A 13,389-nucleotide genomic window follows, 5' to 3' on the forward strand; every position below is an offset into this window, starting at 1 on the left:
CTTAAACATAGTTCGATCATAGCAAACATGGCGAGAAGCGCTAGTGTCTACCCACCACCCTTTTGATCCACCAACAAAGTTGATCTCAGATATCATATCTGTGAAAGGCTCTTCAATTGTCAGGTTAGCCTACGGTGCAAAGATTGGCCTATTCCTGTACTTGCGTGCCATATGACTTGGTTTGTTGCAAACAAAGCACATAAATGGTGCAGGTTCATTCTTCTTCTTCTTCTTCTTCTTATTATTATTATTATTATTAGGGGGGTGTTGCTGTTGTCTATTTTGGTTCCTTTGATGGTTCCAATTCTGATTATTGTTCCAAGGTTGATTGTTGCAGTTTGAGTTCTGCTTTCGATTCTGAGTCTTAAAGTTTCTCCCATTGGGTTTCAGAACAGCAGTGGACTTTTTGTTAGCGTTGTTGTTGCTGGATACAACAAGCACTTCTTCTTTCTGGTCTTGTTTACGAGATTTCTCCTCAATACAAAGGCAAGTGATCAGACTTTCCAGTGAAAATTTCTATTGTTTTGTGCCTGAGAAATTTTTTAAAATCTTTCCACGCAGGGGGCATTTTGTCAATAATCACAGCAACTTGAAATTGTTCATCTAAAGACATACCTTCAGAAATGATTTCATGAGTGTTTTTCTGAAGTTCATGAGATTGGGCTTCCACTAACTTGTCATCGGTCATCTGAAATTTGAGGTAGCGACTGACAGCGTACTTCTTGGTTCCAGCCTCCTCAGTATCATACTTCTTTTGTAGTGCGTCCCAGATTTCTTTAGCATTTTTGTCATAATTATAATAATCATACAGGTCATCAGATAAACCATTGAGAATGAAATTTTTGCATAAAAAATCATTTTCGACCCAAGCCTCTAATGCATTAGTTTGTTTGTCTTTTTCATCGTTCTCATCTTTTTCAGAGACAATAGACATATCAGTAGTCAGAGCAGTGTTAACCTTTTTCATTGTAAGAAAAAATAACATCTTCTGTTTCCATCTTTTAAAATGGTTACCCTCAAAACGAAATGGTTTATTAATGTCAACAACACCAGAGTTATCATCGATAGTCATGGCAGAAACTTAACGACTTAAAATTGTTGATATAGTTGCTGCAGAAATAAAAAAAGGAACGAAATTACCGTTTAATAATCTGGGTTGAGTTGCGGACTAGATCGCTCTCTTTAAGACGTTCGTGGCACTGCCCAGAAATGTGCAAGCAGACTATCAGCCCCATCGTCCCCAGGATAAAATAGCCCAGTCAATACACTGTATCGGACCTCCACTGCACCGTAGAGAACCGTCGAATACCACACATCTTGAGGTGTAGAGAACACTCCAGAAGATCGTAGTCTGAGTACTCCAAGCGTTGGATACGAAGATCGTTATTTATCCAAAAAGACTCAATGACGCTTGATAAGCTTCAAGATGTATATATTTTTGTCCTTGAACATTTGTATGTTTGTGTATATAATATATTAGTATGTGTATAATTATATATATGTTGCATGTGTTAATAATATTACATATTAATGGTTCCTGTATGTATGTATTCCTGAACATATAAGCTGTTTATACGAGAGGTGGAAAAAATTTTGTTGTTTAACAACTGGGTCCACCATGCAATTTCGCTGCGCACTCTGATTGTTTTTCTAACAATTAGTGCTCTTTTCTAAATGGTAATTAATCAAATGAAAATTTTATCATACTCACATTTTTACGTGGTTCAGTGGTTAAAATCCACATAATCCACGAGGCAATATTATTAATCTCTTAAAATTTCTGCAGAGTTTCTGTATCATAAAAAGCAGTCTCTTTTCCTGTCCATTATCCCTGATATTTATAGTGGGAATTCCTGGATAGGTTTGGGTAATTGCGTGCATAAATATGATAAATAATCAATCAGGATAATTTTCCCATTTACATAGGGATATGATTGCTTATGGAATTTACATCCGTTATATCGGACAATAAATGTGTAATGCTGCATGGGCATTAATGAGCGTATAAGGAACCTCCGAGTCTTTTGGGATCCTTCATTGCACGCCATGATTAGGTTTCCACAAGCTGAACATTTTTCTCGAGCTAGATGTCGAAGAGCGAACGGACTTTGATACGAACCAAGTTCAAAGTATCCAGAAGGCGATCTAGCCATAACATATCTCGAACTTAGTTATTGTCCTGAGAGGCGATCTGGACATTATCTGGTTGTCATACTGCCCAAGTTTAACTCAAGTTGTTCACATCAGAGTTAGCTAGATGCTCTACTTGTACGCTTTCTCCATGTGTTTGTCTGCCAGTTGTACCCCCGTACTGAATGATTAAGTTCATGCTTATTTTAGGGTACAACACATATGCTTCTATTTTCAACTCTTCTAATTCTAGTTTATTTTTAAAAAAAATAATATATATTTATATATTATAAATGTGAGTTTAACATAAATTGTTGTTTTTTCCATATTTAATATATTTTTTTATTATTTTCTAACACCGTTAGTATTAAAGTCATCTAAATAAGGTAGATAAGTTGAAAAAAAAAAAAAAGTAATGAATGAACCATAATAATTTCTCATCAAATATTTTAAAATTAAATTACCAATTATTACATATTTATTTGTATTAAATTAAAATTATGTTTTTCAAAATTATAACTGAAAAATATTTATGTGCATAGATTTATTTTTTCTTTCGTTTATTATTTATTTATTTTGTCATTTAACGTATTTTGTTTATCCAAACATATATGTAATAGTAAAATAAAATTACTTATTTTAATTGCTCTATCCATTAATTAAATAATATATATAACTTTTTGTTGGCTTTGAACTTTTTTAAATTATATAATTAAATTAATCAAATAAACTTTTTTAATTCATAGTTTTATTTAGAATTTTTTAATATTTTATTATATTAAATTCATACGTATTTTTTCTAATAGAAAATTAGAAGAAGAAAATTATTTAATTTTAAAACTAAAATGCACCAAATCTTTATATATAAACAGTGTGTATTTAATGGATTCTTGGTTTAACGATTTTTATTTATTTTTTAAATTAAAATTATCTTATTTTTATTTTTTAAAAACTATAGATAATGTTTTGGTTTAATTTTTTTTAATGTATTTATGTCATTCTTTTATAATATATGATATTGTTTATTTATTTAAAATTTATATGATAATTAAAAAATATAATAAAAATAAAATATATTTTTATAAATAAAATTAAGTAAAATTGCATTTTACGTTGCTTTTACCTAGTATATATATGATTTAGTAATTTGTTGCATCCTCTCCATTGAATCGACATAGATGATTGGGAAATGTCATGTTTTATGCATGATAATGTACACTAATTCTAAAATATGACAAAATTATGTGGCATCCCAAAAATAAGATTAAATTTTTTTTTTTTACTACAATGCCCCTATCATTAACTCTTGTCTTTCTCTCTCAATCTATCTCTCACATCTCTATCTCTACTATGGCGACACCACTACCACTACCACCGCCTCACCATTGAAGCTCTTTTTCTCACTCAAAAATCATTTTTCTCTATCCTTTCTCCTTTGAATCTCTACCCATGACCATTCTATCATTGAAGCACCTACCCACATTAACACCACCATTGAAGCACCCGTTGAATGACTCATCAAAATCGTGTCTTCTACATCCAAAATCTAGAGTTATATGTGATATAAATTTGTAGATCTCGAAAAAATACCAAAACTAAAAAAATTGCTTGAAACAGACATTTGAGTGAAAAACCTAGGCATCTCCAAAGTTTAATCAAATTTCAACGCAGAACATCGCATTCGCATCACAAATGTAATATTTTTGGCCCAAAATCAAGATTTCATTAATGTATGGCCAACTACATCGCAATTTTTTATATGTTATTTGAAATGAGAAAATAAACATTAAATATCCATTATATGAACATGAATGTTAATATATTTTATCAAACAACATCATACAAATTTTCAAGTCAATATTAATACTTATAAAATTATAATTTACCATATATTTAACAACTATATATTGCAATATATTCTTTTCTTCAACACAAGAGAATATTTTTCTTAATTACATCATATCTCGTACCGAACTAGTCCTAGAAAGTATTTATGTTTAGAGAATCAAAGACATTTTTTATATATAAAATAACATAAATAAGTTTTTTTTTAAATAAAATCAGTTACTCAATTTGGTCCTCTTTGGTGTAAGGATATCAAATATTATTTTTTTAAAAATAATATATTTATATATATATATATTTCATATTTACCTCCGTTCTCATATGCCTTAATTTATCTTCATCTCGCCTAAAATAGTTTAATTTCTCTCTTCATTTACCTAGCAAAAATATCATACCATTAATATTCAGAATTGTTTTTTCCTTTTATCGTGAATCCATGTATATGTTTTTGCTCAATGTATTACAATTTGGGGGAGAGGGGAAAGCCACTAGAATTAAGATTGAAATTTCATTTTAAAATCAATTGATTTTAAGTGAATTAATCATTTTCTTTATAAGAATATTGTTGATTATATATATTTTTTAAGTTAAATTTTTTTCACATTTAATACAATGTGACAACATTTCATATACGCAATATGCTAGATATGTTATCAGCATATTTTTAATTTCTTCTCTGATTGATGAAATCCACTTAATTAATGCTAGGTTTTGGATTATAGGAAAATACACTCCAATAGGGTCTACTCACTTTAAGTTCTTCTAATAGTAATAGTAATTGGAATAGGAATAAGTATTAGATCACTTTTGTTCACGGTGGTTGGGGAGAACCACATATGTACTTATTAAAAGATTCTTCATCGTGATTCATTGAATTTTCAAGGCTCACGGTTCTAGTGCGGTTCACCATTGGCCTCATTTTCTGGCGAGGCTCTAAAGCTGAATAATGATTAATGATGCCTTGAGGTGGGTGGCAGTGTGTAGTTGGGTTCGCGGAGCACTTGATAAGAAACTTCCAAGTAACGCCACCCACTCTCCTTATTGTTAGAGAATTTTATGCGGTTAGAGAATGCCCTCATTTTTGACTCATCAGTTGGACCTGTAGGCTTCTACTACCAAGGTCAACACCTCCTCCAGCCTAAAACAGAGCCTAGCCTAATCACTTTTGACCAATAGCGGGATCGTTTCTTGACTTGAACAAATTAAATCAACTTTGACCAAGAGTGGGGTCATCTATTGACTTGGCTTACTTGACAGACACCATTTGTTCTTTCAAGTCTCTAGGGGTCACTTAGGAGTCACCTAAGTCCTAGGCCTAGGCTTTACTGTTAAAGTTGTGGATGCTTTTAATTTTCTTTATTTGGAGATCAAGTTTATCTACTCCCATCCGATCCTATAAATAAATATACAGCCAAAATTAACAAGGAAAAAGAAAGTAAGTAGAGAAGTCTACTTTAGAAATAAAATTACATCTTCTATCACTTGATTTAGTGTTTTTTTAAAGAGCACTATTCTCCTTTTTTTTTTTTTTTTTTTTTTTGCGCAATATATATGTATTTAGAGTACATTGTTTGTAATGGCAAAAGTCATTTTTCTCTTTTGTTTTAATGGTATGTTGTGCTCAACATTCTACTGCCCAAACGGACATAGAGAATGTAGCCCTTGCTCTTAGTTCATTGAATGATCATTTTGTTGAGAGACCTATTATGTTGGATATTTCCTTTTTGTTAGCTTCTCTTGGTCACGTTTACTTGTTTGATGTCTCCAAATTATATTGTCCATGTATTTTTAAGGAATTTCAGTGAGTCTTTTTTGAATTACCGGATGACCCTGCTTTTCGCAATAAACTTCATGATATCCAACCAAGAGCGAAAATGAATTTGGAGTTACTATGATATAATTTAAGTATAATTTTAACAATAATAAAACTCTATCTAAAATGTCTATTAAAAGAATGAATAAAAAACATAAGTTGTATTTGGTAAAATTTTTGTTTTTGAATTTTTTAAACACAAAAATAAAAATATATTTTTTTTATTTTTTATTTTTAAAAATAAAAATAATAAATATGTTTAATAACTTTTATTTTTATTTTTTGTTTAACAATATTACATGAGGTGTTGATTTGAAAAAAAAAAGAAAAAAATAAAAAGTGAAAAATTGTTTAAAAAAATTTTTAAAATGAAAACTTTTTGTTTTCAAAGTTTAATGAATTTTAATTAAATTTTTTTAAAATAATAAATAAAAATAGAGTTCCAAAATACTATTTTATGTTTAATTTTAAAAATTTTAATTAATTAATTAAAAAATTATTTTGTTAAGTGTTACCATACAACTCCATAGTTTGGTTTTCAATTCTTTTTATAAAATATGTTTGCATGTAGTATGTTTTCTCCCTTCATTTTTTTTTTTTAATTTAAATGCGAATGTCCATAAATATTAAAATTAGTCTTTTTTCTTAATTTTCTAACTAGTTTTGTTAATATAAATTTGCTCACAAATTTTTATCTATACTATTACCTAAATTGATAAATTATTTCATTTTTAAGTTAAATTTGACTTTTGTTATGAGTTTAGTTTTTCAATCTTGATTTTTTATTAAAGTATTACTTAAATATTAAAATTATTTTTTATCTACCCCTAATGTGTATGTTATTAAAAGTAACTTAAAAATTGATTACGTGGACATCTGACTAATGTTCTACATATGATTAGGTAAAATTAATTAAAAAAAAGTATTTTAAATTAATAAATGACCAAATATAAAAAAAAATTGTAAATTCCTTAAATCTTTTCCAAATCTTAATTTTTTTATTATACTTGATTGATATTTCTTCTGTATAAAAAGTGTATAGATAACGAAAATTTTTAGTTTTAAATATTCTTATATTTAACAGAATATTCTTATAAATAAATAAACATGGCTTAAACTTAAATAAATAAATAATTAATTAAATAAATAAAAATAAGATATTTTACAATAATAATTATTTAAAAAATAATAAAACCATACGTGTTATAACTTAAATAAAATTTAATTAAATTTAAACTTCACTTATTAGAATAATATCATATTAAACCTATAATATATATATATATATAAATATATATGTAATCTACTATCAACTAACAAAAAACTTCTTTTAAAAAAAACCTAGCAAATAACTTAAATTTAAATTCCAATGCTAATATTAATATTATACTAAATATATAATCTCTTGTTATCACTGCTAAATTCAAAAACTATAACAAACATAAACTTAACAAAAATAATTAGTTATTTAATTAAAATATAATATTTTAAAGATATTTTATGATAGTTTAAATAATTAAATCATATTTATTCAAAAATAATAAAGCCAACCCAATATTACAAACAACATAAATCACTTAACTTTCTCTAATATATAAAATACAAAAACAAGAAATACTCACCAATTGAAATACCCCATTCTACATAATCATATATAAATATGTATATAAAAAATAAAAATTAAGCAACAGGGTACAAGGATCTTGGCCTCAGCATTGTCGATGGTGTCACTACTCTCGACCTCGAGAGTGATGGTCTTACCAGAGTGAGGATCTTAACGAAAATATGCATCTTTCTTCTTCTTCTTCTTTTTCTCGTTTCAAGGGTTTGAAAAAATTAGTGGAACCAAGTGTGGTTGTATCAGTTTTTTTATCTTATAAATTTGTGTGATAGTCTGATTTTTTATCAAGTGATTGAAACTTATTTTTTTTCATCAAAATCACCAAAAGACATTGCGAGATACATTAGAAGTTAAAAATAGTTGGTGCATGTATACTATTCTACACTATGATTTTTTCTATTATTAATTTCTTTTTAAATATTATTGTAATTTATATATATATGTCATGTAGCCATGTAAATATATATCAATATTGTTATATACTATAGAACTGTAATTCATTCTATTATATGTATATATATTTTTTAAAAGTAAACTAATTTTTATTAAAATTATAGACAATATTTTACTCAATTTTTTTTAATACATTATATTAAACATATTTTTATGATTTTTTTATTTATTTAAAATTTATATGATAATTAAAAAAATATAATAAAAATAAATACATATTTGAATAAGTATGTTCACAACTTTAAAACTAAGCAAACGTGTAATACATGTTGCTTCTACCTAGTATTATTTAGGAGTGTTCATAAAATCGCCCACACCGCACCGCAATTTGTAGTTTAGAACCCTTCGCGATGCGGTTGCGGTTTGTATTTTTGCCAAACCGTGTGGTGCGGTGCGGTTTGTGGTTTTAAATTTTATAAATGCTGTTCAAATCACACCGCACTGCATCATTATATATATTAACTTTTTTATATATATTTTTTCAATTTTACTACATTTAAAGTTAATGCATAAATATTTATATAGTATAATATAATATACACAATATCTAGATAGAAATATAATGTTTCATAGGATGCTAACACATATTCTACTTCAATCTAAATATATTCCTCCTTAATTCAAATAATATTTACTTTTATATTACATTTTTTATTTGTTATTAGTTTGTTATATTTTTATTGTTTTGCTTAAAGTTTATTAGCTTGTTGTACATTTAATTATTTTGTTAAACACTCTACGGTTATGAGATTTATTATGAATCTTTCTTAATTATAATATTTAATTATTAAATTATTTTGCGATAGGTATAAACTGTCAAAACCGCACCGCACCACACCGCATTTTTGCGGTGCAGTTTATGCGGTTTGAGGTCTATGCGGTGCGGGTTGCAGTTTGGAAAATTGTTCAAACCGCATATGCGGTGCGGTCCAAAAAATTAGAGAAAAACCGCACCAAATGCACCACGAACACCCCTAGTATAATTAAAAACAACTTTTCTTTAATCAATTTTTTTAATAATTTATTTAATCAATTATATAAGAATATAAGAAATAGCATAATCAACTTCTATTAATTATGGGAGTAAAATATTAATAAATTTTATTTTAAAAAAGTTATGGAACAATTGAATGAGCACAAATTCAAGTGTGGTGAAATTTATAATAAAAATAAAACTTAAGGGTAAAATTTAAAATTTTATCATTTTAGGTAAAAATTGAAGGTATAGAAAAGTTAGACAACAAATTACAAAAAGAAAACTATTTTTTTATATCTAGGAAGCATTCCAAGAAATTTTTTTTTTAAAAAGAGAGATAAGAGCATATTATATGTAAATGTGAGAGGACAATTTGACTAATTATTCTTAATAAAATTAGTACTTTTAATTCCTAGTATTCATTCTTACTAAATTTGCAAAAACATCAAATTAAATAAAAAAGTCTCATTTTGCATCACCTAAAACAAAAAAAGTTATTGGTTAGTACTAGTTCGTTGAGGTTCAAAACCGTCCTCTATCTACAAAAAATATGGATTTGGAAGCTTCAATTCAACTTGAGCTTCAAGAAGTTGAAGAACTTTACCAGCTTATTTGGTGTCAAAAATCTCGTGAGTTATGGCTTGCTTATAGGGGATTGAAACAATATTTTGTTTTCACTTCTCTACCACTCTTTGTAGAAAGGGGAAGTATATATGGATTGTCTCAATGGAGAAAATGTAGGGAATTTATAGCTTACACACTATAAATCAATAATAAATACTAGGAATAAACTCAGTAATACAAACCCTAGAGACTAATCAAGAAACACATAAATAGTATGAAGACAAATCTTGAAAATTCAAATGTTAAAACAAGATCTAAAAAATGATTTAAAATGGAGAGTAAAATTACATCTCCTAGATAAATGGAATCCTCGCATAAAATATAATAGAACTATCAAATGTTAAAACATAAAATATATTGGGAAACCCAAAAATGAAATCTAAATAGTATATCTTAGATAGTTAGGGTTTTAGAGAGATACAACCTTTGAATTGAACAACTGAGTCTTCAAACATGGGGAACATCAAAAGGCTTATACATAAGAAGTATTGTTGTCCAAAATCTCTATTCCAAGTCTTCCCAAAGTTGCTTAAAGCTTCATCAAGATGGAATAAGAAGTGAGATTTAACAGGCCTTTGAAATTCACACAACTTAAGCAATTCTTAGTGAGTTTCTTGGAGAAAATGAGTGTTCTTAGAAAGCTAGAGAGAGAGAGAGTTGAAAAATGTGTTCAATACTTTACAACTCTAAAGAACTCCTTTTATGGTGTAAGTACAGTCATTATGTCTAACTAATAGGAATAGAACTTTTAAACACATCATATTGGAGCCAAAATTAGACTTTACCGGAAAGCCCTAGACGACATGTCGCCCAGTGATAGGTGACATGCCGCTTGTCCACTGTCTTGGTTTTGGTTTTAAGCTTTATGGAGACATATCACTACCTATAGGTTGCGTCATGTCTCCTCCCCACTGCCTAGGGTGCCCAAAATCACCTTTAAGCACCTCCAAATGATTCCAAACTTTTAGGATAAGCTTAGATACCTCTTCGTATAATTTTAGACCCAGGAAAGTCAATTATTAATGCCTACAACAAATTCTCATATATTCACTATAACTTAAGAAAACATGTTAAGTGTTTTGCACCATATTGTGTAAACAACTTAACCATAATATTTAACCAATCACAACATTCCAATAATTTGTTAAATATAATAATCTCTTATTGAATCAAACAGTATCGGTGCATAATTTAAAGTATCTTTTGACTTGAACTTTACTTTAGTGAAAACACTACAAAGCCTTATTGAAGTGATTGATGTCTTAAAGATTTAACCAAGTAATCCTATAGTGATAAGACTAGTAACACCTCACACACCTCCACTTGACCATTCATTTTCCCATTTTTCTCTCTTATCACTATTATAGCCATGTGCTCATCCATTTCATGAACTTTCTAGGGAGAAAATCCAACTCCCATGAGAGGCGGCACCACTTTTAAGTTCATATAGGTGAAGTTCTTACAACATTTTAATGCTACCTTTAGAGATGCTTGCTGCACTCAAATGAACTTCGTTAAAAGTCTTAGGCTTAACCCTCATCTCCGGTAGCAACCAACACTAACCATCTTAGATGAGACTCACAACTGTTTAGCGTGGAAAACTATCCACTTATCAATGACTTGTTCTTACCTATTGAACTCTTTCCCATGATGTTCACAAGTTTCAGTCCCATCCTTCTAGATGTAGAGCTTTCCAAATCTCTTTTGAGAAGTTTAGTGAACGGATCTGCTAAGTTCTCACTAGTTCTCAAATAAGAGATCGAAATGATTCCATCTTGAATCAATTATCTCACATACTCATGTCTTAGACTTATATGCCTATATTTCCCATTATAGGCTCTAGCTAATATGACTTGACTATCACAGTGCATTGAGATCATATATACCTCATCCGTGGAAGTTGGGATATCCAACACGAGATCCATATCCCATTTGACCTCTTTGCTGGTTGCTGCTAGAGCTATAAACTCGGCCTCCATGACTGAATGTGAAATACATGTTTGTTTCTTTGAATTAACCCCAAGAAACTACTCCTCTGAGCATAAACACCCAACCGGTAGTGGAGTGATTGTCTCCCACACTCGATATCCAATTTGCATCGAAATATCCCTAAAGTATCTTAAGAAACTTTGAAAATTGGAGGCTTAGCTTCTTGGTCCTCTTAAGGTACCATATAACTCTCTCAATTGCCTTCCAATGTTCAATACTTGGATTTCTAGTAAACCTACTTAGCTTTCTAACTTCATATGCAATATATTTTCTTGTACAATAAGCAGCGTACATTAGACTCCCTAATGCACTTGCATACTTAACTTGAGCCACCACTCTACCATTGTTCTTTTCAAGCTTTATGCTTGGAGTAAATAGTGTATTTGCCTTTTTGATTTTGAAATGATTAAACATGTCAAGAACTTTCTCAACATAGTGAGCTTGACTTAAGGCATAACCCCAACTATTTCTTCTCACTTTTATACGTAAAATGGTATCGACCTCTCAAAGGTCCTTCATTTTGAAAGTGGAAGATATAAACCTCTCTCAATGACTTTATTGAACTTTTCATGCCATGTTTTGGTGCTTGTTTTAATCAATACAATGATTTAACAAGCCTATGCACTTTATGTTCATTTCTCCTTAGAAAGAAAAAAACTCTTTGGTTGTTCCATATAGATCTCCTCATTGCGATCTCCATTTAGGAATGTCATTTTGACATCCATCTGATGAACATAAATGTTATATATTGATGATGAGGCAAATAAAACTTTTATTGTGGTTTTCTTTGCAACTGGTGCATATGTGTCAAAATAATCGTTTCCTTCCTTTTGTTTAAAACCTTTGGCTACTAATCTAACCTTGAATGTTTTTAAGGTGCCATCGGTGTGATATTTTCTCTGAAATACCCACTTGTACCCAATTGGTTTTCAACCTTGTGGAAGGTTTACCAATTCCCATGTGTGGTTTAACATAATTGAATTTATTTCATCATTTATTGCTTCATTCCAAAAAGTGGAGTCTCTCGAAGACATATATTCTTGGTAGGTTTTGGTATCTTCCTCAACTTGAAGAACCATAGGAAATTTCCATGTAACTTCTTCAAGGTTTCCCTCTACTAGGTGGAGTGTTTCCACTTGAGAATATTTCTCATTTGATCCCAAATCTTTAAGCCTTTTGCTGTAAGCGTCTTCTCCACAGCCTGTGCATAGGTTGTCAATCCTGGCACAAAGGTAATACGAACGTCTCGGGATATCATAGGTTGTAGCCCCTGAAGGAACATCTCTCTTGGTTCCATTAGTGGGCACTAGATCCTCGACAAACTTTGCCAATCTGTCGAACTTCAGGACATAATCAGTCACTGTCATGTTACCCTGAAGTAACTTGCTAAATCCTCAACTTTCGCAGTTTTAACTGCGTTGTTGTAGTATTTCTCATTGAACAAGGTTCTGAACTCTTCCCATTCCATGGTGGTTACTACTTTGGTCTGGGATACCACCTCCCACCATATTCGGGCATCCTCTCGAAATATATAAGTGGTGCAGGCCACTCTCTCGTTACCACCTACCCTCATAAAATCCAGGATGGTGGTTATCATGGTCATCCACTGCTTAGCCTTCAGTGGATCTGAGCTATCCTCAAAGATTGGAGGGTGTTGCTTCCTGAAACTCTCATACAGGGGTTCCCACTTATCTCCCCCTGCCTGGGGCTGAACTACTACTGGTACCTCCGGCTGTATCACTGCTGGTACCATGGGCTGTGGGTTCCCTGCTGGCCTGTTGCTGTCTCAAAAGGCGTATCTCTTCTTTCGGCCTCTCTAATATGGCTTGCATGTTAGCAAGCACCTGCTGCCAGTTTTCAGGAGCTAGCAGTGGAGCCTGGCCTTGGTCATTCCCTTCACTGGCCTGTAACTCTTGGCCAGCCAACCTCTCTGACCTA

General features: G+C 30.3%; 1 protein-coding gene across 1 annotated transcript; it reads right to left on the minus strand.

The window, feature by feature from the left end:
* Positions 1 to 475: 475 nt before the first annotated feature.
* On the minus strand, positions 476 to 1,072 carry LOC133814691 (uncharacterized). Its single transcript, XM_062247621.1, has one exon. The coding sequence runs from the start codon at positions 1,070 to 1,072 to the stop codon at positions 476 to 478; it is 597 nt and encodes a 198-aa protein (XP_062103605.1).
* Positions 1,073 to 13,389: the final 12,317 nt, after the last annotated feature.

The sequence above is a fragment of the Humulus lupulus genome, chromosome 2 (genome assembly GCF_963169125.1).
Source record: "Humulus lupulus chromosome 2, drHumLupu1.1, whole genome shotgun sequence".
Lineage (NCBI taxonomy): Eukaryota > Viridiplantae > Streptophyta > Magnoliopsida > Rosales > Cannabaceae > Humulus > Humulus lupulus.

Bases quoted from the DNA above. Each gene is read 5' to 3' on its own strand.
- LOC133814691 (XM_062247621.1), bottom strand. From the start codon at position 1,072: ATGACTATCGATGATAACTCTGGTGTTGTTGACATTAATAAACCATTT.